This window comes from Pogoniulus pusillus, chromosome 5, assembly GCF_015220805.1.
Source record: "Pogoniulus pusillus isolate bPogPus1 chromosome 5, bPogPus1.pri, whole genome shotgun sequence".
NCBI classification, from domain to species: domain Eukaryota; kingdom Metazoa; phylum Chordata; class Aves; order Piciformes; family Lybiidae; genus Pogoniulus; species Pogoniulus pusillus.
The window spans coordinates 5,022-26,443 of NC_087268.1; the positions used below are offsets into that span (position 1 = coordinate 5,022).

Below are 21,422 nucleotides of genomic sequence, written 5' to 3' on the forward strand. Positions count from 1 at the left end.
TGGGGTGTTTTAGTGAGAGGAATTAGATGCTAGGCTGTGAAAAGGAAGCAGTGGTGATGGCTGCTGCACTCATAGGCTTGCTGAGATGGATAAAAACAGGAACACAAACACAGATAACAGAGTTTCGCTCTGGCTCTGGCTGCCTCCCTTCTCTCCCTAACCTGCTGTGTGACTAATTCCTGGTGCTGCTGCAGGACCCCTGGGAATACAGGGATGCACAGGAAGATTCCCTGGGGAGCTGCACCTGGACACCCTCTAAACAACTGTATAAAAAGACCTGAGCAATGCCTGCCAAAGGGTGGGCCCCCAGGTGTGCACCTCCACCAGAAGTCCTGGCCAGCTCCACAGAGAGCATCCCTGGCCCACGCACAAGTCTCTCTCTGCCCCCTATCTGCAGCTGATGGTGATATAATCCCTGCTCTTCTCCTTCCCTGCTCCTTCTCTTTCTTTTGTTCTCTCTCCCCTTCTCTCTCTCCCTCTGTTTTGTTCATCTTTATGCTTTAATAAATAGTTTTGTGGTGCTCTCTGGTCCTGCTTTCACCTTAATTACACAACACAGAAAGCTGTAAGAACAGATCTTGCTCCTCTGGGCAGAGATACTGCTCGTCTCTGTTCTCTGGACCTTGACAGTTGCCTACCCCTAGTCAAAGGTTGTGAGTGGGACACCCAGTAACATGCTCTTGCCTTCTGAGATGCACACAGCATTTCACCTGTGTTAAAAGTGAACTCTGGCATCAGATGAGCCACATCAGTGCAAGGCGGCACCTGAGCTACTTTGCTGTGCTGAAAGAAAGAAGTAACTAACATCAACATGCCACTCTGATGGTGAGGTTCTTTGACTTCTGGCAGCCAGGCTGGAGCCTGCTCCTACTGATTCAGATGGCCACAAGATACGTGCTGTGTTTCTACAGGCACTGTCTTGTAGAGCAATAGGTACCTCATTAGTCCTAACTGAAGCACAATCTCCTCAGCCTGAGTTTACTCATCTCAAGGAGGCTTGGATTTCACTGCCAACATGAAGGAAACAGGCAGTATCCCACTGAGTGATGTTAGACTGGAATACAGATACAGGTGACTCACTTTAGTTTTTGACACAGCAGCTTCCAAGTTAAGGAAACTGTGCTAGTTTGAGCCTAGATGGGATGTTTTAGTGAGAGGAATTATAGGCTGTGAAAAGGAAGCAATGGTGATGGCTGCTGCACTCATAGGTTTGCTGAGATGGATAAGAACACAAACATAGATAAGAGTTGCTCTTTGGCTTTGTCTACCTCCCTTCTTTCTCTCTCTCTCTCTCTCTAACCTGCTGTGTAACTAACCCTTCTGCTTCCTAATCCCCCTGGCCAATTCTCCAAACTTACCCTGAGGGTAAGGCAAAGTCTGGGATGAGGCAGAGGGGTGGGAAGGAGGTGGCAGGGTGGTTGGGAGCCCCTGCTGGGGACTCTGGTTTCTGGGAGGGCTGCTGTGTTTCTGTATCACTTTTTCACTTGTCTGTGTCTGTCTCTAGCTGCACAGATTGTCAATACCTGCTTGGGTACTGTGCTAAGCTGTACATAGAAAGCTTCAGTCTTTAATTTCCAGCTTGGTTGAGTCTAGTCTGGGGGATTTTCTTAAGTGGGGGGGTGGGTAGCACCCAAATCATCACAGAAATGATGATGATTCCAAAAATTTCAACCCTGTATTTCAAACCAAATAATGTATTTGTATCAATCCTTTAGCTTGGGAGAAGTCAGAGCAGCAGCATTAACGTGTGGGTGCTGTGGCTGTGCAACCCATACCAACCTTGGTGCTCCTGCCTCTGCATGAGATGGGGAGTCTTCTTCCAGGAACTTTTAACTGCGACTTCACAAAACACAGGACTATGAAGGCATCTTCACTCCCCTAAGGAGGGAATGCTGGAAAAACAGTGCAGATGTGCCACTGGCTATCTGAATGGGTCAGCCTCTGAATCCTGGATCTGTCAGGGAGAGGGAAAGAGAAAGCAGGGAGGTGGGGGGGGAGGGAGAAGGATTTGAGACTGGCAAGTATCTTCTTGCCTCATTTGCAGATTTTTCTGCCACTCAAACATCTGCATGATAAAAGGTTTCTGCCTGGGTTTACTGCAACGAAGGCCTGGCTCCATCGGCCTTGTCTCAGTTCTGGATTTTATTGCTCACAGTTCATAATAAAACAAAGGTTACTTTCAAAAGTCAAGAGAGAGACAAGATAAAGATGTAGCTATGAGGCCACCAGGTGCACTCATGCCAGTTCTCCACTGTATCGGAGAGCACATGCCCGTGGAGACTCCGCTGTCAGCGTCAAAGGCTCGCCTCGGACTGCAGCATCCAGACCCTCCGGGCTTCAGTGTACCTAACACAGCTATCAGGTGCTTGTTTGTCTTGCCACAGCAGCCTGACCCTTATAATCTTGTGAAAGACTGATCTGGTAAAAAGGTGGAATGTGAACAGCAGCACAGCCAATTCAGAAACTCCTTTCCCGGACTTTTTACAGTGCCCTGCATGGCACAGGTACGACAGGCCTATGGGGCTTTTGACACCAGTGCTGCAGATGCAGTGCACAGGCTGCACTGTACAACTGCAGAGGGGGACTACTCTGGTCTGACTGCGCTGCATAAAAGCCTTGGTGTTAAGAAATGAGACCTGAGCGTAGCTGTCGTTACATAACGTGCACTGACAATGCAAACCAGCCTTCTTCTTTTTGTTCTTCCACCTGCACAAGAAAGCAAGCAGCTGAAATTCACACACCACAAACTTCCCACAGACTTACAGCTAGTGTTGGCATGTGTAGGACTGCTACATGTCAGTTCAAATTCTCTGCTGGAGGGAGCCATACCACTCACTTTATACACCTAATGTAACTCATGTCTACCTTAGGTATTCCAGATTTCCCCTTGTGATGGTTTGGGTGTTACTCTGCCCTGCTGAGACCTCATCTGGAGTACTGCCTTCAGTTTTGGGCTTCTCAGTTTCAGAGGCACAGGGATCTGCTGGAGAGGGTCCAGCAGAGGACTAGGAGGATGATGAGGGGACTGGAGGGCATGGCTGATGAGGAGAGGCTGAGGGACCTGGGGCTGCTTAGTCTGGAGAAGAGAAGACTGAGAGGGGATTTGATCAATGTTTATCAGTATCTGAGGGATGCCAGGAGGGGGGGACAGGCTCTGCTCACTGCTCCCTGGCATAGGACAAGCAGCAATGGGTGTAAGCTGCAGCACAGGAGGTGCTGCCTCAACACAAGGGGGAACTTCTTTGCTGGAAGGGTCCCAGAGCACTGGCACAGGCTGCCCAGAGAGGCTGTGGGGTCTGCTTCTCTGGAGCCTTTCCAGGCCTGTCTGGATGTGTTCCTGTGTGCTCTGTGTTAGATAGGATTGTCCTGCTCTGGCAGGGGGTTGGACTGGATGCTCTCCTTGGGTCCCTTCCAACCCCTGACATCCTGTGAGCCTGTGACCTGCCCTCCCACACTTATGAAATCACCCAGACTCTTCTGCAGGCTGCACACCCCCAGCTCCCTCAGCCTCTCCTCACAGGGCTGTGCTCCAGGCCCCTCCCCAGCCTTGTTGTCCTCCTCTGGACACCTTCCAGCACCTCAAACATCTCTCCTGAATGGAGAAGCCCAGAACTGGACACAGCACTCAAGGTGTGGCCTGAGCAGTGCTGAGCACAGGGGCACCAGAACCTCCCTTGTCCTGCTGCCCACACTGCTCCTGAGCCAGCCCAGGATGCCATTGGCTCTGCTGCCCACCTGGGCACACTACTGCTGGCTCATCTTCAGCTCCTCTCTACCAGCACCTCCAGGTCCCTTTCTTCCTGGCTGCTCTCCAGCGACTAGTACTTAGGCCTCCCCTTACCAACTGTCCAGAATCCAAACTTCCAAGAATTGATTACTATTAGCCCCAGAAGACTGAACATAGGACAAAACACTCTGTCCTTATTTGTCTTGATTTTTCCTTATGTGTCACTGCAATCAGACTTTGTCTCACAATTTTTCAGTCTTACCTTTAGTCTTTGGCTGACAGAAGTTCACTGCCTACTTTCTGTTGTGGCACTTTGAGGTGAACAAGGTTTGCTAGAGTCTCCTACAGACCTAAGGATAGTTAAAAAGAGATTGAAAAAGTGAAAAGTAGAAGTGTCTATTAGAATCATGTCTCAGATTCTGAATTAGAATCAACCAGGTTGGAAGAGACCTCCAAGTTCAGCCAGCCCAACCTAGCACCCAGCCCTGCCCAAGCAACCAGACCATGGCACTAAGTGCCCCAGCCAGGCTTGGCTTCAACACCTCCAGGCACAGCCACTCCACCACCTCCCTGGGCAGCCCATTCCAATGCCAATCACTCTCTCTGCCAACAACTTCCTCCTCACACCCAGCCTAGACCTCCCCTGGTGCAGCTTGAGGCTGTGTCCCCCTGTTCTGTTGCTGGGTGCCTGGCAGCAGAGCCCAACCCCACCTGGCTACAGCCTCCCTGCAGGGAGCTGCAGACAGCAATGAGCTCTGCCCTGAGCCTCCTCTGCTGCAGGCTGCACACCCCCAGCTCTCTCAGCCTCTCCTCACAGGGCTCTGCTCCAGGCCCCTCCCCAGCCTTGCTGCCCTTCTCTGGACACCTTCCAGCATCTCAGCATCTCTCTGGAATCGAGGGGCTCAGAACTGGACACAGCACTCAAGGTGTGGCCTGACCAGTGTGGAGTACAGCACTCCTCACTGGTAGTCTTCAACAACCCATGTCCCATGTCTTATGTCACAATGCAGGTAATTTAAATACCAATAATGGAAGCTGTGGAAAAGCTACTGGACCTCTGTGCCATTTCCACAGAGTTGTGCATTATGAAGTCAGGGAAAGTCCACAAAGCCAAATAAAAACATGGCACTGCCCCCACTGTATTTATATCCTGCTGCAGAGGTAATTGAGACATTGCAGAAATGAAATAGGAGAGGCTTAACTTTTTACCTTCTTACACTGGTCATACTGGCAGGGAAAACACTGTCTTCTTTGGAGCTGCCCATAGCAACTGCCACAGGAACAGACACTTCAACTGCTCTCCTTGCATGTTCTAGGCAATAAACAATCACTCAATCATACAATCATAGAATCAAGCAGGTTGGAAGAGACCTCCAAGATCATCCAGTCCAACCTAGCACCCAGCCCTATCCTGTCAACTAGACCATGGCACCAAGTGCCTCATCCAGTCCTTTCTTGAAGGCCTCAAGGGACAGTGCCTCCACCACCTCCCTGGGCAGCCCATGGTCTGGGTTGGAAGAGATCTCCAGAGGTCATCTAGTCCAATCCCTGCTGCAGTCAGCAGGAGCATTTTCAACTAGATCAGGCTGCCCAGAGCCCTGTCAAACCTCACCTTGAGTATTTCCAGGGCTGGGACCCCAACCACCTGTCTGGGCAACCGGTTGCAGTATTCCACCACCCTCATAGTAAAGAGCCTGTTCCTAACATCTGATCTAAATCTGCTCTTCCCTAGTTTGAAGCTCCTTGTCCTGTAACCAGAAGCCTTTGCAAACAGTCCCTCTCCATCCTTCTTGTAGGCCTCCTTCAGGTACTGGAAGGCTGCTATTACGTCTCGTTGGAGCCTCCTCTTCTCCAGGCTGAACAACCCCAGCTCCCTCAGCTTTGTAGCAGCAATCCCCTGACCATTTTTGTGGTCCTCCTCTGGACCTGCTCCATCAGGTCCATGTCCTTCCTATCTTGAAGGCTCCAGACCAGGACTCAATACCCCAGGTGAGGTCTCACCAGACAGAGTAAAGTGGCAAAATCACCTCTCTGGATCTGCTGGCAGCACACTATTTGATGCAGCCAGGATAACTTGATTCTGATGAGACTCTTGCACAACAGTCATTTTGTTTTTCCATTTTCTGAGCAGAAGAGGAGGCTCAGAGGTGACCTCATTGCTGTCTACAACTACCTGAAGGGACATTGTAGCCAGGTGGGGTTGGGCTCTGCTGCCAGGCAACCAGCAACAGAACAAGGGGACACAGTCTCAAGTTGTGCCGGAGGAAGTATAGGCTGGATGTTAGGAGGAAGTTCTTCACAGAGAGAGAGATTGCCATTGGAATGGGCTGCCCAAGGAGGTGGTGGAGGCACCGTCCCTGGAGGTGTTCAAGAAAAGACTGGATGAGGCACTTAGTGCCATGGTCTAGTTGACTGGATAGGGCTTGGGGATGGGTTGGACTGGATGATCTTGGAGGTCTCTTCCAACCTGGATGATTCTATGATTAGTTACGAGGGGAACTTGTGGACAATTCATAATTCTTCACAACTGCACAGAATATGCAGCATGAACATGCAGGGTCCTACACTTTGGCCACAACAATCCCAAGCAGTGCTACAGGCTGGGGACAGAGTGGCTGAGAGCAGCCAGGAAGAAAGGGACCTGAAGGTGCTGGTAGAGAGTAGCTGAAGATGAGGCAGCAGTGTGCCCAGGTGGGCAGCAGAGCCAATGGCATCCTGGGCTGGCTCACAGAATCATAAAAATCAACCAGGTTGGAAGAGAGCTCCAAGCTCAGCCAGCCCAACCTAGCACCCAGCCCTACCCAACCAACCAGATCATGGCACTAAGTGCCCCAGCCAGGCTTGGCCTCAACACCTCCAGGGACAGAGACTCCACCACCTCCCTGGGCAGCCCATTCCAATGCCAATCACTCTCTCTGCCAACAATTTCCTCCTAACATCCAGCCTAGACCTCCCCTGGCACAGCTTGAGGCTGTGTCCCCTTGTTCTGTTGCTGGCTGCTCCAGTCCAGGATGCTATTGGCTCTGCTGCCCACCTTGGCACACTGCTGCCTCAGCTTCAATTCCTCTCTACCAGCACCCCCAGGGCCCTCTCTGCCTGGCTGCTCTCAGCCACTCTGTCCCCAGCCTGTAGCACTGCTTGGGGTTGTTGTGGCCAAAGTGTAGAACCCTGCCCTTGGCCTTGTTCAATCTCATCCCATTGGCCTCTGCCCACCCATCCAGCCTGGCCAGATTCTCCTGAAGCTGGGTACTTACCAGTGTAATTTAGGGATGGAGACAGAAGAGGAGACACCAGTGGAGGGACTGTATCAACAGCAGCTAGCTTCTGCTGGTCTATAAGGTGCAGCAGTTTCTCACGTGCTTCCACACTCTGACGGCTCAGCTCTGCTATTCTCTCTTCCAAGCTCCTCGACACCATGAGATGAGTCTACTTAGATAATTCATTCCAATTAAAAACTTACACTTTGTACCTTCCAAGGAGAGCATGCAATATATTTTAAGAAATCCTATGCAGTTCATTTTCAAACTGGAAGTAAACTTCATTATACAACACCTCCTGTGAAAAATCTGCTTTCAGCCTTTCCCTTGTCCTGTATCTAGGTCCTTAACTGACCAAACACAACAGTATTTTAAACTGCTTTTCCTACAAATAGGAAAACCCAGCTCTTCCCTGTATCATTTAAGGAAAACAAACAAACAAACTCACTCCTAATCATCCAGCAATTAATCCTACATAAGAGTCAGAGAGAGACACAGGGGTCAGAGTGTGGGGAAGTCAAAGCACATTTCTAGAACAGAAATAGCACAGAATGGTTTGGGTTGGAAAGGACCTTAAAAATAATCTAGTTCCACCCACCCTGCCACGAGCAGGTACACCTCCTACTCTAGACTAGGTTGCTCAAGATCTCACCCAACCTATCTTTGAACATTTACAGGGTTGGAGCCTCCACAATATCCTAGAACACATCTTAAAACCAGATTTTCATCCACTTTGAGCTCATCGCATGCCTCTTCAGTAACCACTTCCACAAAAACACCTGAAGCAGTTTCCATCGTCTCATTCAACAAAATAACTAAATATGACACAGCAGAACGGGGAAAAGCATCGACAATCTCTGCCAACATTTACATGAGGAGAGGTAAAAAATCTTAAGGAGCCTTAACTGAACAGTAATTCAGCCACTGTGATGGAACAAAAGCAAAGAACAGCAGCAAAGGCAGGGATTGAGCAGCTCTGTGGTGTTCTCTCACTGGGGTGCCACTGAGTAGTTGCAAATTAAAGCTTTTCTAAGTGAAGCCTTCAAGTTTTCTCCTTCCCAAAGACTGTAGAATTTTCACTGCACAGCAGGACTGATATGACAGACCCAACCGGTACATACACTATTAATCAAGTACTTGCAAGGGATACATCTGTGCTAACTTTAATCTTGAGGGGGTTTCAGTCACAGTAGCAGAAGAGGTATTGTATGGATTTCCATATGCATTTTACGTGCTTGACAAGAATCTGTGGGTTGGTGCAGTGCTTCCACTGCAAATACTATCCAAGCTACATGAGGTAAACTCAATCCTGCTGCAGTCACATCTCTTTTGTCAGCAATAATCTTATCACAGCTCACAGGATGTTAGGGGTTGGAAGAGACCCAAGGAGAGCATCCGGTCCAACCCCCTGCCAGAGCAGGACAATCCTATCTAACACAGAGCACAGAGGAACACATCCAGACAGGCCTGGAAAGGCTCCACAGAAGGAGACCCCACAGCCTCTCTGGGCAGCCTGTGCCAGTGCTCTGGGAACCTTCCAGCGAAGAAGTTCCCCCTTGTGTTGAGGCAGCACCTCCTGTGCTGCAGCTTACACCCATTGCTGCTTGTCCTGTGCCAGGGAGCAGTGAGCAGAGCCTGTCCCCCCCTCCTGGCAGCCCTCAGATACTGATAAACATTGATCAAATCCCCTCTCAGTCTTCTCTTCTCCAGGCTACGCAGCCCCAGGGCCCTCAGCCTCTCCTCATCAGCTATGCCCTCCAGTCCCCTCATCATCCTCCTAGCCCTCTGCTGGACCCTCTCCAGCAGATCCCTGTGCCTCTGAAACTGGGCAGGCCAAAACTGAAGGCAGTATTCAAGATGAAGTCCCAGCAGGTCAGAGTAGAGCCGGAGGAGACCCTCCCTTGATCTGCTAGGCTTACAAGCATGCTGCACACTTCTCAGCAGTCGTGTACAACATGTGCCCAACACGCAAAACTACTGCTGAGCTCCTCAGGGAATGGTAACAATCACAGCAATCACAGGTCTCCAAGCAAATTAATTACACAGTGCTTGTTTGGCTACTCCTTTCCTTAAATCAACTGACAACAGAGGAGAAACAGTCTTTGAGCACCAGCAAGCTATAGGAATGCAGATGAGTAAAAAGGGGACACCAGGCTCCCTTTCTTAAATTTCTCACCTGCCCTTGTGAAGAGTCTGGACTAGGATCTGCATTGTGTATTGGGTCTGGCTGATGCAGGCAGTCACTTGTGTCCTCAGAGAAGCTTTTGAATTTGCTCAGCTGAGCTTTAATTGCAGAGTTCTGCTGTGTAAGGTCATCTATCTGTCTCAGCAGATCACTGGTATGAAATAGCTCTTCAGCTCTGCTGTTTTTCCTAGTGTCACCTGCGCAGGACAGACTGATTTTCTCGTGTGAACTCTCCAAGTCTTTATTGGCAGGAGGAATTGTTTGCCTTTGAGATATGAGCGTCTTTTCCTCAGTTGTGCTCTGTGTTCCCAGGGAGGAAGATGAGCTCCTTTCCTTGCATGGCTCTCTTTCAGCATTTTCAGGAGCCTGAGAAATGGCTGTAAACATGACAAAAAGTAAAAGAACAGTCAGGAAAGAGATGTGATCCTCTTTAGCGACAACTAACTACGGCTTTAGCACATCAGGCTAGGCATAACCACGCATGAACTCAAACTGTAACATCTGGAACGCAAACCCTATGAGGAGAGGCTGAGGGAGCTGGGGAAGTGCAGCCTGCAGAAGAGGAGGCTCAGGGCAGAGCTCATTGCTGGCTACAAGTACCTGAGAGGAGGCTGCAGCCAGGTGAGGCTGGTCTCTTCCGCTAGGCAACTAAGTGCCCCATCCAGGCTTGGCTTCAACACCTCCAGGGACAGAGACTCCACCACCTCCCTGGGCAGCCCATTCCAATGCCAATTTCTCTCTCTGCCAGGAACTTCCTCCTCACATCCAGCCTAGACCTGCCCTGGTGCAGCTTGAGGCTGTGTCCCCTTGTTCTATTGCTGGGTGCCTGGCAGCAGAGCCCAACCCCACCTGGCTACAGCCTCCCTGCAGGCAGTTGTAGCCAGCAGTGAGCTCTGCCCGGAGCCTCCTCTGCTGCAGGCTGCACACCCCCAGCTCCCTCAGCCTCTCCTCACAGGGCTGTGCTCCAGGCCCCTCCTCAGCCTTGCTGCCCTTCTCTGGACACCTTCCAGCACCTCAACATCTCTCTGCAATGGAGGAGCCCAGAACTGGACACAGCACTCAAGGTGTGGCCTGAGCAGTGCTGAGCACAGAGGCAGAAGAATCTCCCTTGTCCTGCTGCCCACACTGCCCCTGATGCAGGCCAGGATGCCACTGGCTCTGCTGCCCACCTGGGCACTGCTGCCTCATCTTCAGCTCCTCTCTACCAGCACCCCCAGGGCCCTCTCTGCCTGCCTGCTCTCAGCCACTCTGGCCCCAGCCTCTAGTGTTGCTTGGGGTTGTTGTGGCCAAGGTGTAGAACCCTGCACTTGGCCTTGTTCAATCTCATCCCACTGGCCTCTGCCCACCCATCCAGCCTGGCCAGGTCCCTCTGCAGGGCTCTCCTACCCTCCAACAGCTCCACAGCTGCTCCTAGCTTGGTGTCATCTGCAAACTCACTGATGCTGGACTCAATCCCCTGCTCCAGATCATCAATAAAGATGTTGAACAGGACTGGGCCCAGCACTGGTCCCTGGGGCACACCACTGGTGACAGCTGCCAACTGGATGTGGCACCATTCATGACCACTCTCTGGGCCAGGCCCTCCAGCCAGTTTTTGACCCATATCAGAGTGAATCTGTCCAAGCCAGAAGCTGCCAGCTGTGCCAGGAGCTTGTTGTGGCAGACAGCGTCAAAGGCTTTGCTAAAGTCCAGGTAAACTACCTCCACAGCCTGCCCCACATTCACCAGGCAGGAACCTGATCATAAAAGGAGATCAGGTTGGTGAGACAGGACCTGCCCTTCCTAAACTCATGCTGTCTGGGCCTGAAAGAAAGAGTTGGGGCTGTGCAGTCTGTAGAAAAGGAGGCTTCCAGGTGACCTTCTTGTGGCCTGCCAGCATCTGAAGGGGACCTACAAAAAAGCTGGGGAGGGACTTTTTAGGCTGGCAGGGAGCAACAGGACTAGGGGAATGGAGCAAAGCTGGAGGTGGGTAGGTTCAAACTGGACGTTTGAAGTTCTTCAGCATGAGAATGGTGAGAGGCTGGAGTGGGTTGCCCAGGGAGGTGGTTGAGGCCCCATGGCTGGAGGTATTTCAGGCCAGGCTGGCTGAGGCTTTGGGCAGCCTGCTCTAGGGTAGGGTGTCCCTGGCCATGGCAGGGGGTTGGAACTGGCAGCTCCTTGTGGTGCCTTCCAACCCTGACTGATTCTATGAAACAGTAACACACTGCACAGACTCAAGCCTACTACAGCAAGGAGAGCTCACCATTCCAGAGGGGAGGCAACTCCTGACTGCTCTTCTGCCGGGGGGGTGACAACAGCACAGCTGGCTGGAAGACATGAGATGGCACGCTTCTGTTGAGTCCCACACAAATGGAAGCACTTGACTTCTGGAGAAACTGGAAAGGAAGTTCTTCCTGTGGGAATTTCAGCATGCCTTCCTTGTTGCCTGCACCAGCCCTAGGCTCGAAATAGCTCAAATCACGTTCTTCTGAAGACAAGAAACAAAGCAGAGATAGAACTAAAATTTAGTGCAATAGGGAAAATTCTTATGTTTAGGTAGCTGAAGAGACAGGCCACAGCGCGTTTCCTACACGTTGCTAACTTACTTTGGATCCCCAGCTACGGAACTCTTTCACTAGAACATAAGATGAACTTCACAACTTGAGACTGTGTCCCCTTGTTCTGCTGCTGGTTCCCTGGCAGAAGAGCCCAACCCCACCTGGCTATAGCCTCCCTTCAGGCAGTTGTAGCCAGCAGTGAGCTCTGCCCTGAGCCTCCTCTTCTGCAGGCTGCACACCCCCAGCTCCCTCAGCCTCTCCTCACAGGGCTGCACCCCAGGCCCCTCACCACTTTTGTCGCCCTCCTGTGGACACGCTGCAGTACCTCAATATCTCTCTAGAATTGAGTGGCCCAGACCTGGACACAGGACTCAAGGTGTGGCCTGGCCAATGCTGAGTACAAGGCCTCAGGAACTACTATTTCTAGACAGCAGAGACCTCCAGTGTCTTATGGAAGGATTAGTCCTAGACTGTCAGGGTGCCTCAGGAACAGCAAGCTGGGATCTTGATTGAATTGGGTTTGTGGGGTTTGTTTTAGAACCCTCAGAATAAACCCGACTTTGTAACCCATCTAAATAAGGGAAAGCTACTCTCCTCTTCCCCCTTCTTTGTAGTTTTGGTATAATATATTACATATCACCTAGAGCTCAAGCCCAGGACTTGGCTAGGAATTTAATCCTGGAAGTCCTGATTCATCAGGGTGCTAAGGACAGAATACAAGCTATACCTGTAGCTCAGAGCAGGACTCGTATGCATTTCTGGAATTTAAGACTCATGCTCACGCAGGAAGAGTTTATTTGAGCAGATATCTGCTAAATAACAGGCTTTGCACTGCAAGGGATAAGCTACCCACAACTCCTGTTTCACTCTTCACACATGTACACGCACACACAGCGCACACACTCACCATGGCCATTTGCTGGACCTTTGCTCTCAATTCCAGAATTACTTGGACGCTGTTCTCTCCCAGGTTCTATGAAAGGAAGGCCTTTGAATGCTTGTGTGAGGGAGGTCAGCTGTTCATCTGTAACCATCATGTATTGCTGAAGCTTCTCCTAAAGGAGGAAGGAAATAAGAAAGGTACAGCTACTCATGTTCTAGCAACATGAATTAGAAAACTGTATACCACAGGCAGCTGTGAGGAGAAGTTTGACCTCCTAACAGCACTGTATGAGCCTATAGGACTCCATGAGGTGTTCAGTATGCATCTCCATGTCTCTTGTTTATTTCCTCTCCAGACTCAAAGAAATAAATCTCTGGCCAGGCTGAGCTTGCATGGCAGGGGGGTTGGAAGCAGATGATCCTTGTGGTCCCTTCTATCCTTCACTGATTCTGTAATCATAAATTATGATAAAATAAGGAATTTCCAAACATACCTTCCCTCCTCCCTTGAACCTACATTTATAATTCTCAGGCTCCTCACTGAGTTTTGTAATTCTGTTTATTCTTAGAATCTCTTGACCATGAGACAATGCATCTCAGCCCATATTTGCAGTGCAACTCAGTACTGTAACACCTGAGGGGTAAGGAGCAAGGGGGGCTGTCGGGGTCCGGAGGCTGGCGAGAGGCGAGATCGGGGCACTGAAGAGTCAACTCAACAGCTTGCTATGCATCGGTACAATTTTATTAGGGTAGTGCAGTCTTATATAGTGCTCAGAGGAGGTGTATCCAGCCAGCCTGGGGCTGGCACAAGTGGACAGTACAGACTGGCCCAAAGCCACGTGCAGGGTGCAGATAGGTTACCCTGTGCCAAAACAACCTGCGGTTCCACCCCAGGGGGCTGGCAGGGTCAGCCCCCTGGAGCTGTGTCCACCCCAGGGGCCGGCAGGTCCAGCCCTCTGCAGGTGTGCGTGGGTTGCTCACAGTTCACAGCCTAGCTTCCTTGAGCCAGCAAGCTCAAGGACATCTCCCATCACAAGGTCTCGTGTTTACAGCTCATGTCCCTCTGCAGGAGAAATTCTCCCACAGGGGGCTACAGTACCTGCATAGTAAGGTTTTCTTCCCGCACTAGAAGTATTTCTGCAGTCAGAGCATCAATCAGTTCTCTGTGTTCATTCAACATTTCCTCATGCTGCTGCCTCATCACCTCTCTCTCACGCAGCTGCATTTCACTCTAAACAGGAAGAAAGATAAAAAGCAATAGATTCCAAAAAGTTAAAATATCATAGAATCAACCAACTTGGAAGAGACCTCCAAGCTCATCCAGTCCAACCTAGCACCCAGCCCTGGCCAATCAGCTAGACCATGACACTAAGTGCCCCATCCAGGCTTTGCTTCAACATCCTTGTTCTGTTGCCAAACATACTACCAGACATTTACAAAACCACTACAAACCAGTACATGGAAACAAAAGCAAGTCCGTGTGCCATCATACTGCAGCAGCTCTTCCCACTACTGCTAAACAGGCTTCATCACTTTCCTGACAAAAATCCCACGTTCAGGCCTTGAGAATGGTCACAGCTTACTGATCTATTTGTTACTGCTGAACTCTGTAGGGAGTCCTACACATCTCTGTCCTTCTGCCTTTGCAGCTTTTCCAGGCTGTAACTACCGTAAGTATTCTCTCTCTGAATGGATACTGTGGTAAATGGCTAACTCCAGGTGTTATGATGCTTGTCAGTATCCTTTGCTACTTGTGCCTACTCTTCAGTTCCCTTAACTCATTAATGAAGAAAATATGACTATTAAAGGAGGAAACACTTGCTTTTTAACACTTTCCCCCAGAGAGGTAAAAAGTTCTAGAGATTTTCACTTTCTAAAAGTTTTTTGAAAGCTGGTGAAGGGTCTGGAGAACAAGTCTTGTGAGGAGTGGCTGAGGAACTGGGGTTGTTTAATCTGGAGAGGAGGTTGAGGGGACATCTTTCCTCTCTCTACAACTCCCCTAAAGGAGGTTGGAGTGAAGTGGGAATCATAGTATCAGCCAGGTTAGAAGAGACCTCCAAGAGCATCCAGTCCAACCTAGCACCCAGCCCTGCCCAATCAACCAGACCATAGCACTAAGTGCCCCAGCCAGGCTTGGCTTCAACACCTCCAGCAACAGTGACTCCACCACTTCCCTGGGCAGCCCATTCCAATGCCAATCACTCTCTCTGACAACAACTTTCTCCTAACATCCAGCCTAGACCTGTCCTGGCACAGCTTGAGACTGTGTCACCTCATCTGTTGCTGGGTGTCTGGCAGCAGAGCCCAACCCCACCTGGCTACAGCCTCCCTGCAGGCAGCTGCAGACAGCAATGAGCTCTGCCCTGAGCCTCCTCTGCTGCAGGCTGCACACCCCCAGCTCCCTCAGCCTCCCCTCACAGGGCTGTGCTCCAGGCCCCTCCCCAGCCTTGCTGCCCTTCTCCAAACACCTGCCAGCACCTCAACATCTCTCTTGAACTGAGGAGCCCAGAATTGGACACAGCAATCAAGGTGTCGTAGATCAAGGCTCACACTTTCTTCTGCCACACTGGTGCCTCTCAAGTATGATTGTTAGATACCTGTTTGTACTTCCTTCCCACTTAAAAGCACAGAAACATTTGCCCTGGGAACAGCCAGTGAAAAACACCAATTACTACTCTAATAAGGAACTAACATGAACCAGTTCCATATGCATGAAGAACCTATTGCCTTCAATATGGATTGGAGTATTTGGATTTAGTTAATCTATTCTCGTGCATCTCATTTAGAGTAGAGGAACTGCCATTATCTGGCTTAAAATTCTACCCAGGCCCAGTGAAACTACCTTCAGTACCTCTGGGTCAGAGCTGAAACAGAACACTTTTTCTTCCTTTCTTTGTTTTTAAAGAAGAAATTCTACATGGCTTACAGGTAGTCTTGTTTATGGGATTCCACTGATCCCTAGCTGCGCGCTGCCAGAGCCAGCACTTCAGGCCATTACTGCTTATAGTGAAGACACTGCTATGGATAGAAAGAGAAAGCCAAGTAATTCCTCAAAGAAAACTAGGGATTTGGGTCCATTGCTCCAGTCACAATAGCACTGCCTTTGGGAGACAAAACAAAGGAAAACCAGCTGTGTAAACAAGGCTGTAGTTAATATCCTGCAGCAACTCTGAAAGTATTTAAATAACAAATTAAAATTATCTGAATTGGTACTTTTTTGCTAACAGCCACTGAGACACTTTCACTGCAATCAACTCCTCCCTCTCCACTAGGGATACCTGTTTCTGACAAACCAGAAAAGTTTAACTCCCTGTGGTGGCAGACTTGATGGGGCAAACGTGGGCTCACCCACGTTGGCTTCCCCAGACGTGTTCCCCTGCTCCTCCTGTGCTGGGGGAGCCAACCGCGGGAGGGGAGGGCACAAGCTCTGGCTTCAGCTAACATGGCCTGGCAAAGTGCCATTCTGATTGACTAATCTATGTCCAATGCCCCACTGATAAAAGGGACAAGCAGGTAGCACAGGGCTGCTGCTGCTGCCTCATTTTGCATCCTGAATCTGCCTGGAGAGCTTACCAGGATCAGGCTCCAAATGCCTGCAGAGCCAGTGTGACACTGTGCTGAGACTGCACACTGCATCACAGCCTGCCTGCACCTGAACGTCTCCTGCTGGGACTAGAAGTGCTGGAGATACACAGACTGTACACAGATTGTCCAGAGCAGCCAGGACACAAGCTCAGAGACTGTTTGCCTCCTTTCCCTGGAAGCCTGGAAAGGATCAAGTCCCAGAGACCAACAAGACAGAGCTCCCTGAAAGTGTTTGGGTACTCTCTGATCTATACTTGGTGAGTAAACACTTAAAAGCCTCTCCCAGGATAATATTTGCTTTGGCCATTTTAAGAAGTAAGCGATGTAGTTTTGCCTGTGCCCTGCCTGTATGAATTTCCAACCTGTGCATTTCCAACCTGTGCATAAGTTTCCTGGTGAGTTTTGATGTCAATAAACAGTTTGCATAGGCATTAACAACCATCACCTGGGTACCAAAAGTAACACAGGTTATTAGTTTTGCATCATCTGTCACACCCCCTAATTGCATGCAATACAATAAGCAATGATCACCAGGCTCCAAAGCAAACTGATGGGAAGCCAGGAAATACCAGAGTTCATAACTGTGAAGTAACTTTGAGGAGTAATGCAGAAGCAATTCAACGTTTCCTCACCTCTTTGAGGTAGCGCATCAGGCGACAGAGAGTGTTCACCAGCGACAGGGTAAAACCAGTGAGGCCTTCACTTCGCTCGGCTTTTTGAACCTCACGACCTGTACATCGTTCATATTCCTCCAATTCATGTTCCACTTCACGTATCATGCAGATGAGAACATCTAGACTGGATTTGTTGGACCTCTGAAGGTCAATGGGGACTGAATTAACTGAGGAATCATCTCTCCTCCGTCTTGCAGAGTTCTGTGCCGTTTGTTTTCTTTTCACTGAGGGCAGAAAAAAAAAAACTGTCATTGGAATTTCAACTTGTACAGAAGGCTTTGCAGTACCAACCAAAATCAATTATTTATGGCAGTTCACAGGCTCACAGGATGTCAGGAGTTGGAAGGGACCCAAAGAGATCATTGAGTCCAACCTCCCTGCCACAGCAGGGCCACAGTCTAGATCAGGTCAGAAAGCAATCACCCAGACACATCCAGTTATTCCAAGAATAGGCTCTCTCTTGCCCAGAGCTGAAAAGGCCATCAAAGAACACCACCAGACATGTCAATTGATTTTGGATCATAGAATCAATCAGGTCAGAAGAGAGCTCCAAGCTCAGCCAGACCAACCTAGCACCCAGCCCTGCCCAAGCAACCAGACCATGGCACTAAGTGCCTCAGCCAGGCTTGGCTTCAACACCTCCAGCCACAGCGACTCCACCACCTCCCTGGGCAGCCCATTCCAATGCCAATCACTCTCTCTGACAACAACTTCCTCCTAACATCCAGCCTAGACCTGTCCTGGCACAACTTCAGACTGTGTCCCCTTGTTCTGTTGCTGGGTGCCTGGCAGCAGAGCCCAACCCCACCTGGCTACAGCCTCCCTGCAGGCAGCTGCAGGCAGCAATGAGCCTCCTCTGCTGCAGGCTGCACACCCCCAGCTCCCTCAGCCTCTCCTCACAGGGCTGTGCTCCAGGCCCCTCCCCAGCCTTGCTGCCCTTCTCCAAACACCTGCCAGCACCTCAACATCTCTCTTGAACTGAGGAGCCCAGAATTGGACACAGCAATCAAGGTGTTGTAGATCAAGGCTCACACTTTCTTCTGCCACACTGGTGCCTCTCAAGTATGATTGTTAGATACCTGTTTGTACTTCCTTCCCACTTAAAAGCACAGAAACATTTGCCCTGGGAGCAGCCAGTGAAAAACACCAGTTGCTTTCAGGTCTGGTATTCGGTGAGCAGCCCCTTTACAACAATCTTTTTGTGTTAGTCTTCACAGGCAAATGTGGAAACTTACAGGGTAAGTCTGTGCAGCACAGAACAGAAAGCTGTACCAGCGAAGTCCTGCACAGGAAAGAGCTCCACGTGTAGCAAGGCAGCATGCAGCACCAAAGGGCCATGGTGGTGGTTCCCAGTTTCCTATGGACTTCGCTTTGCCAATGAACATACAGGGGAATACATCTCACTTAGTGTGGGGAATGTCCAGCCTTAGATACTTAGCTAGAAGAAGCCCATCTCAATCTAATTTGGAGTTAGCCCTGTGATGACTTCCAAAGATCTGCTTCAACCTACATTTCCTTATGATATTAAAGGCCACAGTCAAAGAGAAGTATGTTATTTTAAATATTACTCAACTTTTTGCTGCCATTTGCTTTTGTTTCCTTGAGTTTGGGTTCAGCACCTGTCTCACACTGTGAGTGGAGTCTCCAGTGTCTTCTTCATCTTCATTCTGAAGTCCTGAACGGATTCTCTTGACTACATCAGTAGCATTGAGGGCTGATTTAAAGACAACACAAAAAATACATACACAAAATATTTCAGGTGTGTTGTTAATAGTAATAGGTTAAAAAGTAATGTTATTGTAAGAGCTGCTTTTTCAGACTGGAAATTCATCTGAGCCAAATTAGCATGTCTCACTCTCTTCATCCCCGCTTGGTAAAGGAATTCCAGAGAGGATGCTATCAACAGCCTAACAACCCTTGAGAGGCTGTGAATTGGCAAATCACAGAATTCCTTAGATTGGAAAAGCCCTTCAAGCTCATGGACTCCAATCCTGAGTTTCACACTGGCAATTCCTTGACTGAACCAAATCCCTCAGCACAACCTAAACCTCCCCTGACACAACCTGAGGCCATTTCCTCTTGTCCTATCATTAGTGACTGGGGAGAAGAGACCAGCTCCAGCCTCACCACAACCTCCTTTCAGGTAGCTGCAGAGGGCAGTAAGGTCCCCTCTCAGCCTCCTCTTCTCCAGACTAAACACCCCCAGCTCCCTCAGCCGCTCCTCACAGGCCATGTGTGCCAGACCTCTCCCCAGCTCTCTGCCCCTGCTCCAGCACCTCAGTGTCCCTCCTGTACTGTGCTGACCAAAACTGGGCACAGGACTCGAGGCATGGTCTCATGAGTGCTGAGTACATGGGCATGGTCACCTCCCTCCTCCTGCTGCTCACACCATTTCAGACCCAGGCCAGGATGCTGCTGGCCTTCTTGGCCACCTGGGCACACTGCTGGCTCATGTTCAGTCAGCTGTCCACCAACACTCCCAGGTCTTTTTCCACCAGGCAGCTCTCCAGCCACTCCTCCTTCAGCCTGTAGGGCTGCTGAGTCTTGTTGTGGCCAAAGTGCATGACCCCACACTTGGCCTTGTTAAACCTCATGCAATTGGCCTAAGCCCATATCAATCCAGCCTGTTCAAATCCCTCTGCAGGGCCTTCCTACCCTCCAGCAGATTGACACTCCTGCTTAATTTGGTGTCATCTGCAAACTTGCTGAGGGTCCCCTCATCCAGGTCACAGATGAAGAGATGAAGCAAGACTGGCCAGAAAACTGAGCCCTGAGGGACTCCACTTGTGACTGGTCCCAACTGGATTTAACCCCATGGACCACAACTCTGGGCTCGGCCATCCGACCTGACTGATCCAGAGTTGGAGAAACAGCTGCTGGAGTCAAAGGCACGTTTGAGTCTTGAGATAAGGTAGGTTTTCTCATTTCCTTTTCAGCCCGAAACTGAGAATTCACCAAGGAATCTTCTCTCAACAACCGAAGCAGCCTACATTCAAAACAAGCATAGCAGTGAATTGTGACAGGACAGCATGGGTTTAGAATGCCTGCACTCTAGAAAGAGCTTTTCAAAATCTCTGTAACTGCTCAGGTTGAGTTCCCTGCTCATGTTCATTCCCAATCTGTTACAAGAAGAGGCTTCCTTAGAGGAAGAGGTAAAACAAAAACGTAGCAACTGTTCGAGTGCAACATCCTTTTAAGTCTATTTCCAGTGCTAGAGAAGGTAGAGACTCAAATGGGTATTTGTACTGACCTGTCAGTACTGATGCTGGATCTGAAATTCAGAGAGTCATGGTGTTCATCTTCTGACTGACAGACTGATAATGCTCCCTCTTCTACTTCATTAGGAACCTTTTTAGAAGACAAATAAAAGGGACTTCACAGCAATTTTAATTTGTCTTCACAAAGAAGTCAGAGCTCAGTTTTCTGAGCTGCTCAAAGAAAAAAACAACCCTTTTTTCATTCTCTGCCTCCAGAACAAAAGAAAGAAGGTGAGAAAGAAAAACACAAACCTCTGTGGGAAGAGTTTTGGGGTACTTCAGTACCTAAGAAATATTCATAGAATCATAGAACCAACCAGGTTGGAAGAGAGCTCCAAGCTCAGCCAGCCCAACCTAGCACCCAGCCCTGCCCAAGCAACCAGACCATGGCACTAAGTGCCTCAGCCAGGCTTGGCTTCAACACCTGCAGGCACAGTGACTCCACCACTTCCCTGGGCAGACCATTCCAATGCCAATCACTCTCTCTGCCAACAACTTCCTCCTAACATCCAGCCTAGACCTGCCCTGGCACAGCTTGAGATTGTGCCCCCTTGTTCTGTTGCTGGGTGCCTGGCAGCAGAGCCCAACCCCACCTGGCTACAGCCTCCCTGCAGGCAGTTGTAGCCAGCAATGAGCTCTGCCCTGAGCCTCCTCTGCTGCAGGCTGCACACCCCCAGCTCCCTCAGCCTCTCCTCACAGGGCTCTGCTCCAGGCCCCTCCCCAGCCTTGCTGCCCTTCTCCAGACACCTTCCAGCACCTCAACATCTCTCTGCAATGGAGGAGCCCAGAACTGAACACAGCACTCAAGGTGTGGCCTGAGCAGTGCTGAGCACAGGGGCAGAAGAATCTCCCTTGTCCTGCTCCCCACACTGCTGCTGAGCCAGCCCAGGATGCCATTGGCTCTGCTGCTCACCTGGTCACACTACTGCCTCATCTTCAGCTCCTCTCTGCCAGCACCCCCAGGGCCCTCTCTGCCTGCCAGCTCTCAGCCACTCTGGCCCTAGCCTGTAGCACTGCTTGGGGTTGTTGTGGCCAAAGTGCAGAACTCTGCACTTGGCCTTGTTCAATCTCATCCCATTGGCCTCTGCCCACCCATCCAGCCTGGCCAGGTCCCTCTGCAGGGCTCTCCTACCTTCCAACTGCTCCACAGCTGCTCCTAGCTTGGTGTCATCTGCAAACCTACTGATGATGGACTCAATCCCCTGCTCCAGATCATCAATAAAGATATTGGAGAGGATGTAAAGGTCTTTTCCAATCAATACACTTCTTTGAGTTTGTGGTATACAATACACCAAAGACAAGCTTAGGTTTGCTTAGA

General features: G+C 50.1%; 1 protein-coding gene across 3 annotated transcripts in view; it reads right to left on the minus strand.

Annotated features, from left to right (window-relative positions):
- Positions 1 to 1,678: 1,678 nt before the first annotated feature.
- SPICE1 (spindle and centriole associated protein 1) overlaps positions 1,679 to 21,422 on the minus strand; it is a 31,333-nt gene continuing 11,589 nt past the window's right edge. Inside the window, exons 6-17 of one of the 3 annotated variants that reach the window (XM_064142945.1) lie at positions 20,098 to 20,195; positions 19,694 to 19,833; positions 18,421 to 18,561; positions 16,806 to 17,071; positions 13,688 to 13,819; positions 12,614 to 12,761; positions 11,412 to 11,636; positions 9,161 to 9,546; positions 6,982 to 7,153; positions 4,937 to 5,039; positions 3,990 to 4,077; positions 1,679 to 1,954 (exon numbers count right to left, since the gene is read on the minus strand). In XM_064142945.1, the coding sequence (XP_063999015.1) occupies positions 4,014 to 4,077; positions 4,937 to 5,039; positions 6,982 to 7,153; positions 9,161 to 9,546; positions 11,412 to 11,636; positions 12,614 to 12,761; positions 13,688 to 13,819; positions 16,806 to 17,071; positions 18,421 to 18,561; positions 19,694 to 19,833; positions 20,098 to 20,195 (1,875 nt within the window). In that variant the 3' untranslated portion in view covers positions 1,679 to 1,954; positions 3,990 to 4,013. Of the gene's footprint in view, positions 1,955 to 2,075; positions 2,707 to 3,989; positions 4,078 to 4,936; positions 5,040 to 6,981; positions 7,154 to 9,160; positions 9,547 to 11,411; positions 11,637 to 12,613; positions 12,762 to 13,687; positions 13,820 to 16,805; positions 17,072 to 18,420; positions 18,562 to 19,693; positions 19,834 to 20,097; positions 20,196 to 21,422 lie in introns of those variants that run through there. The other 2 variants (XM_064142946.1, XM_064142947.1) reach the window with 2 other exon arrangements.